Here is a 5708-nt window from a genome sequence, read left to right on the forward strand (position 1 = left end):
ATCTAGCGACCTATATGGTCAGTGCCGTGCGTGGTATCCGCCCACGAACAGGGGGATTTGCGCGTGAATCCGGTAGGGATGCCTGGTGCCCCCCACCGCTCGCGTAAGCTACAGAGATGCTACCCCATGGCCGTACACTGAGAACAGCCAGGCCGCCGCCTGTACTTTACTGCGAGAAGGTAACGCTTCGGAGGTCACTGTGGAGGAAGACATGAGTCCCCGCAAGAGACAACGTCCGCCAGGTTACCCTGTGCAGGTAGTCGACATTTCTTCCGGTGATCACGTGGAGGAGGCGTGAAGTGTCACAATGCCGCCAATAGATTTAAAAAGGAGAAAATCACTAGCGTTATGAGCCACAAAGGAACGTCCGACTCCGGCCTCGCAGATCGCTGAGCCGATATCCCGACAGACCGATGCCGAGCCCATTCCACGCAGCAACAACACGGCGACGTGACGTCTTCGCCAAATCACCATATCGTCTTTTATATCATAACAAACTTATTCGATCTACCAGTTACTAAACCAATTACTAAGATGCAGGCATTATTTGTGATCATGGCTCTTGCTGTCAGCGCCCAGAAATACGCCCGACCCCAGGGACCAGGACCTAACTGGGTCAACCCGAGCTGGACCACTGCCCCAATTCAAGCGGCTCCTGCTACTCTTAACGCAGTGGTCGTGTCCGTAGTTCCCGGTCCGGTGAGTCCTGCGCCCGTAGTTCCGGGTCCGATAGGTCCTGCTCCCGTAGCTCCCGGTCCGATAGGTACTGCTCCCGTAGCTCCCGGTCCGGTAAGTCCTGCTCCCGTAGCTCCCGGTCCGGTGAGTCCCGGTCCGGTAATTCCTGCGCCCGTTGCTACCGCTCCGGTGAGTCCCGCACCCGTTGCTACCGCTCCGGTGAGTCCCGCGCCTGTTGCTACCGCTCCGGTGAGTCCCGCGCCCGTTGCTACCGCTCCGGCGAGTCCCGCGCCTGTTGCTCCCGCTCCGGTGAGTTCTGCGTAGGACCCGGAAGATTGTTCGAGGGGATGCTACGTAGTAGTTGTGAACTGAGAGGCCGCTAAAGAAGAGGCCGCTAATGAAGATGTTGTTAAGGAAGGGATCCTGTATAGTTCTTGAAGTAGTACAATTATTTTTAAGCATGCTTGACTTGAGTTTAAAGATATGATTTTCTGGAAGCAGTGTCTTGGGTGGCTGAGGTTGTCGTCGGCAATTCTTGCTAATTACAGTGTCGATGCTTGGGTCTGGAGTTTGTGTGCTGCCGTACCGCGGTGCCTTGTTGCCGGCCAGATTGCTCGGGGCCGAGTCTAATTGCTGTCGGAGTCGGGGGAGGAGTCGGGGGAGGAGTCGGGGGAGGAGTCGCGGGGGGTGGATGCGTTCTGTTCTGTAGACTTGGCGATGAATTTGGTGACGTTGCGTTACAACTTGGTGAACACGGGTTTGCTGAGTAACCGGCAGGCGTTGACGTTTGCGGCAGTGGGACCGGTGGCGTTGTCGGTGCTGGTTCAATGGCTACCGTTGGATTTTGGCGAGGCGTTGGATACATTATGTTCTCTAGCGATTGGTTATTGGGTACCGTTGTTGGTTTACGTGGTGGCTATGCGTCAGTCGCCTTTGGCACTGCGCGACGAGGTGCGTAAGGATGTGTTACGGCTCTCCATCTCCGCCTTCCGTCCTGTCCAGGGCAGTCTTCAGGAAGTGCAGGAAGTGCTGCGCAAATGGGCCAAGTACGCCGCCCACGGAGATGTACAACTTCGCGTCCTCCTCCGCATGGACAAACCCCAGGACCGCCAAGAGTTCATCGCGCGTCGCATCCCGCGCAGTGAATCCTCATTCGGCACCCGTAGCTCCTCCCTCACCGCCCTCTCCGTCTTCTCTAGAAGATCCTCCTGCCCCTCCTCCATCCGCTCCAAAACCGTCCTCTCGCTTGAGGGATCAGACCGCGCCGCTGTCCATAGGCGCCTCTCTTGCGACCACACCCGTGTGCTCGACCACACCCGTCTGCTGACCACACCCGTCTGCTAGACCACACCCGCCTGCTAGACCACACCCGTCTGCTAGACCACACCCGTCTGCTAGACCATGTGCGCAATGGCTTGGAGCCGGAGGCAGCTACAGAGGACAGTCTGGACCGCAGGTCGACCCTGACGGACGAGGTCCTGGAAGAGCGGGCCGTGTCGACTGGGTCTGGGTCCGTGGACTCAAGCGAGTTGCTAGAGGAGAGCGAAGAGCAAATGTCCATGTCTTCCAGCCTGCTGTCCGGCGCCCTGTTCATGAGCCAGTCTTGGAGGCAGCGCTGTCTGGGCGATCAGTATGAGGTCGTGGAAGAAACCGAGGAGCTCCTCGAGTGGCGCCTCATGTTTCCCATTCGCGACATTATCCAGTTCCACCAACGAGATGCCCCTGCTCCCAAATCAGTGGAATTCCGCATACCTCAAACTGACGCAGACGAACGTCCCTTTCTGGACCGTTCCTTGGAGCGCCACGCGAACGAGCGCCATGAGGACGGTCCCTTTGAGGATGATGTGCGGAGGTTGCGGGACTCCGCATTGGACTTGTTCAACGCGCGCGTGGCAGACGACCTGGACGAGCTGACGGGGGAAGCTCCACCACAGCCGCGGTCAGGCCCGCAGTCCGGCTCGGGGCGGCAGTCTCGACAGTTGCCCGTGAGGGGACTGAGTTTATTCCAGACAACGGCCCCGACGGACCTGCGTCGTGCGAGGAGTGCACTGCATCAGACGATCCAGGTGGACAGCAGAAGGGCGGTACACTTCCCGGCGTCGCCTTCCTCGCCGCCTCCCTCTCCGACGGTGCACTTTCCCGGGGAAGTGGCGAGCCCGAACGATCGTTCGGAGGAAAGCGAAGAAGAAGACAGTGACCCCGACAGTCGCCGCAGCTACGGACGCACCACCCGGAAGGCGGTGTGGTCTGTGGGCTCCGACTCAGGAGGACTTGACAGCGGTCTCGCGCGGCATTTGGAGCGCAGCACTTTCGCTCGCACACGGCCGCGGCTCGCGACCCAACGGCGTCATCCACTAGGCAGCCATCCCTTGGACGCCTCAAGCTCGGCCGACTCCAGCTTTTGGCAGCCTTCCATCCATACCGCCTCTGACTCGAGTCCCGACGAAAACAGGAGCCACGAAAACAGGAGCCACGGAAACAGGAGCCACGATATCAAGGCCGAGAGCCACAGAGACAGAGACGTAAACCACAGAGACGGGGGACAGTCCCCAGAGCCCTTTGGCGACTTGATCAAGGCCAATCTTCAAACGTTGGGCAAAGTCGAGTGCAAAATTCAGGAACTACAGGACGCCGCGCGAATTCCCCTCGCTGAAGAGAAGTGGGTCACTTCAATCAAACAGTCGCCGCAGGCAATCCGTCGCCGCATCCTTATTAGTGCCGGCACACCCTCTACGGCCGTCTCTCATGCAGCGTCTCCCGCCGCCCTCTCGACCGCCGCCATCTCGGCTACCGCCATGTCGACCTCCCCCACCGCCATTTCGGCCTCCCCCACCGCGCTCTCGGCCCCCCCCTCCGCCCTCTCGCCAGCCGTCGAGTTAGCCGCGGTCTTGTCGGCCGCGATTCAGTCGTACTCGCCCGCCGCGGTTCAGTTCCCGACGGTGGCCGAGTCGTTCACGCCGAAGGCTCAAGCCACGTCGGGTGCTTTGGCACAGGAGGCCGGTTCCGTCCGCGCCGCGGGCCATAGTCCCACGCGACTGGGGAAGGAGATCCGGCTTGCGGCGGACGATGCGCGCGCGCATGGACCGGTTCCGCCAGGCGTACCCTGGACCTACCACCTGTGTCTGTTGCTCAGCATCTTTCTGGGTGAATGCACCTGGGCTGGCGCCTCTTGCCAGGAAGGGGTCTCGGGGGCGGAAATGGTGAGGGCGGAAGCCGATGGTGAAGAAGACATGGCCTGGGACGAGGTGAGCGGCAGGGGGAGCGTCAAGCCCAAGATACCGCCACTCAGGACGCCGGCCCTCAGGACGTCTGTGTTCCGCACATCTGAGCTGCGGACCCCGCCGCTGGTCTCGGCGGTGCACGCCCAGATCCGGTCGCAAGTGCTCGCACCAGCGCTCGAGACGCAAAATGGAGCCGAGGCGGAGTCCCGAGCCTTCATGAGTCAGGATTGGCCGAGACCGAACGTGGCGCTGAGGCAGGAGGGTATCTTCGCACGGGCCACCACCTTGGACAGCCGTTCGGTACGTCTCTTGCGCACATTCCGTTCGCTTGCCCTTGTCGACGCGGCTCTGGTGACAATCCCGGGGGACGGAGTCCTGGCAGCGGATATAGACTTGGCGGAGGACACACCGCAGGGCGCAAAAGGTCGGCACGCAGTTGCCGGCTGGTTCAGTGGTTCTTTAAAACAGATCAAGTGGGCTAGCAAGCTCCCAGCCAGTCTGTCGCTGAAGAACTTGGCCCTCAAGACTGCCTGGCTCCGGAAGCGTCTGACGTCTGTAGGGACGGTTGTATTGCCGGCAGACGACTTCCTGGCGAACATGCTCACCAAAATGGCCCCCGCGCACACGTGTGCTGCGCCGTTTGTTGAGTTGCGTCCTTGCGGGGATGTGGTCAAGGTGGAGTTCAAAAGTGGTCTTTACCGAACAGCGGTCCTGGCGGTACAGTTTACGAAGCTGTGCTTGCTACGCGTGCCGCGTTGGCTATGTCGCAAGACGTACGGGTGCGCAAAGAACTTCCGCGCCACGTTCAGTCTAATCAACCGCAAGATCGAACGTTTACTGTTGCCAGTACCGGCGGCTACTACGGGTGCGACTACTACCCCTGCGGTGGGTGTGGCTACTACGGGTGTGGCTACTACGGGGGGGACTACTAGGGCGATGACTCCTACGGGAGGGACTACTACGGGGAGGACTACTACGGGGGGGATTGTTGCTGTGACTACTACGGTTGCAACTGCCCCTGCGGGTGCTACGGCTGTATTGGAGAGCGGCGAGGGTCAGGTGTCGAGTGGAGCGCCGCATACTTTGAGCGCGCAAGTTTCGGAACGGTTGTCTGCAGACACGAGTTTGATCCAGCTGTCGTCGGAGAGTGAGTGTTCACCGAGTGCGTGCTCGTCAAGCACGGGCGAAGCGGGTGCGATAAACCGGCTTGTGGCGAACTTGGTAAATCGCCGTCAGAAGAATGACCACCGCTCCCGGAATCATATGAACCGAATGGAGCTTACGCCCATGACCGTCGCAGACCAGCAATTGACCATAGGACTCTTCGCCCTTATGATGGTCCTCATGCTACCCATGGCCGTCGTCATGGATTGGTGGTTCGCAGAAATACAGTGGGGCCCCCCTGATGTCAGCTGGATTCTAACCGCGCATGACCAATTACGTATCATCGACTACTCCGACGTACACTGGATCGACAGCATGACTGCATACTCCTTCTTCGCCTGTGCAGCAGCACAACATGCACCCGTCTGGACCCACCAATACTTTTTCCCGCCCTGACCCACCAGCACTTTTTCCGGCATTGACCCACCTGCACTTTTTCCCGCCTTGACCAGCCATCAACTGAGAAGTTAGGAAGAGGGAGAGAGGAGGTTAGTTAGCCAGGCAAGAGGAGGTTAGTTAGCCAGGCAGGAGGAGGTTAGCCAGGCAGGAGGAGGGAGGGGCCAAACAAATAAACGAGAGACCAAGAAAGCTGGGGGACCAAGAAAGCTGACGAAGTTAGCCTTCCAATCAGGAGAGCGAAAAAACGAT

The 5708-nt window shown here is 59.7% G+C and overlaps 3 protein-coding genes across 3 annotated transcripts; all 3 read left to right on the forward strand.

Annotated features, from left to right (window-relative positions):
- Positions 1–534: 534 nt before the first annotated feature.
- On the forward strand, positions 535–999 carry GNI_026010 (hypothetical protein; the record flags this gene model as incomplete). The annotated part of the gene is made up of 1 exon (XM_011136122.1): positions 535–999. One exon carries the CDS (start codon positions 535–537, stop codon positions 997–999), a length of 465 nt encoding a protein of 154 aa, XP_011134424.1.
- A 393-nt stretch (positions 1000–1392) lies between these two features.
- Positions 1393–2019, forward strand: GNI_026020 (putative transmembrane protein; the record flags this gene model as incomplete). Its single annotated transcript, XM_011136123.1, has 1 exon — positions 1393–2019. The coding sequence occupies one exon, from the start codon at positions 1393–1395 to the stop codon at positions 2017–2019; it is 627 nt and encodes a 208-aa protein (XP_011134425.1).
- A 209-nt stretch (positions 2020–2228) lies between these two features.
- GNI_026030 (hypothetical protein) lies at positions 2229–5456 on the forward strand (the record flags this gene model as incomplete). The annotated part of the gene is made up of 1 exon (XM_011136124.1): positions 2229–5456. The coding sequence occupies one exon, from the start codon at positions 2229–2231 to the stop codon at positions 5454–5456; it is 3228 nt and encodes a 1075-aa protein (XP_011134426.1).
- Positions 5457–5708: the final 252 nt, after the last annotated feature.

The sequence above is a fragment of the Gregarina niphandrodes genome (assembly GCF_000223845.1).
Source record: "Gregarina niphandrodes unplaced genomic scaffold scaffold00003, whole genome shotgun sequence".
Taxonomy (NCBI): Eukaryota; Apicomplexa; class Conoidasida; order Eugregarinorida; family Gregarinidae; genus Gregarina; species Gregarina niphandrodes.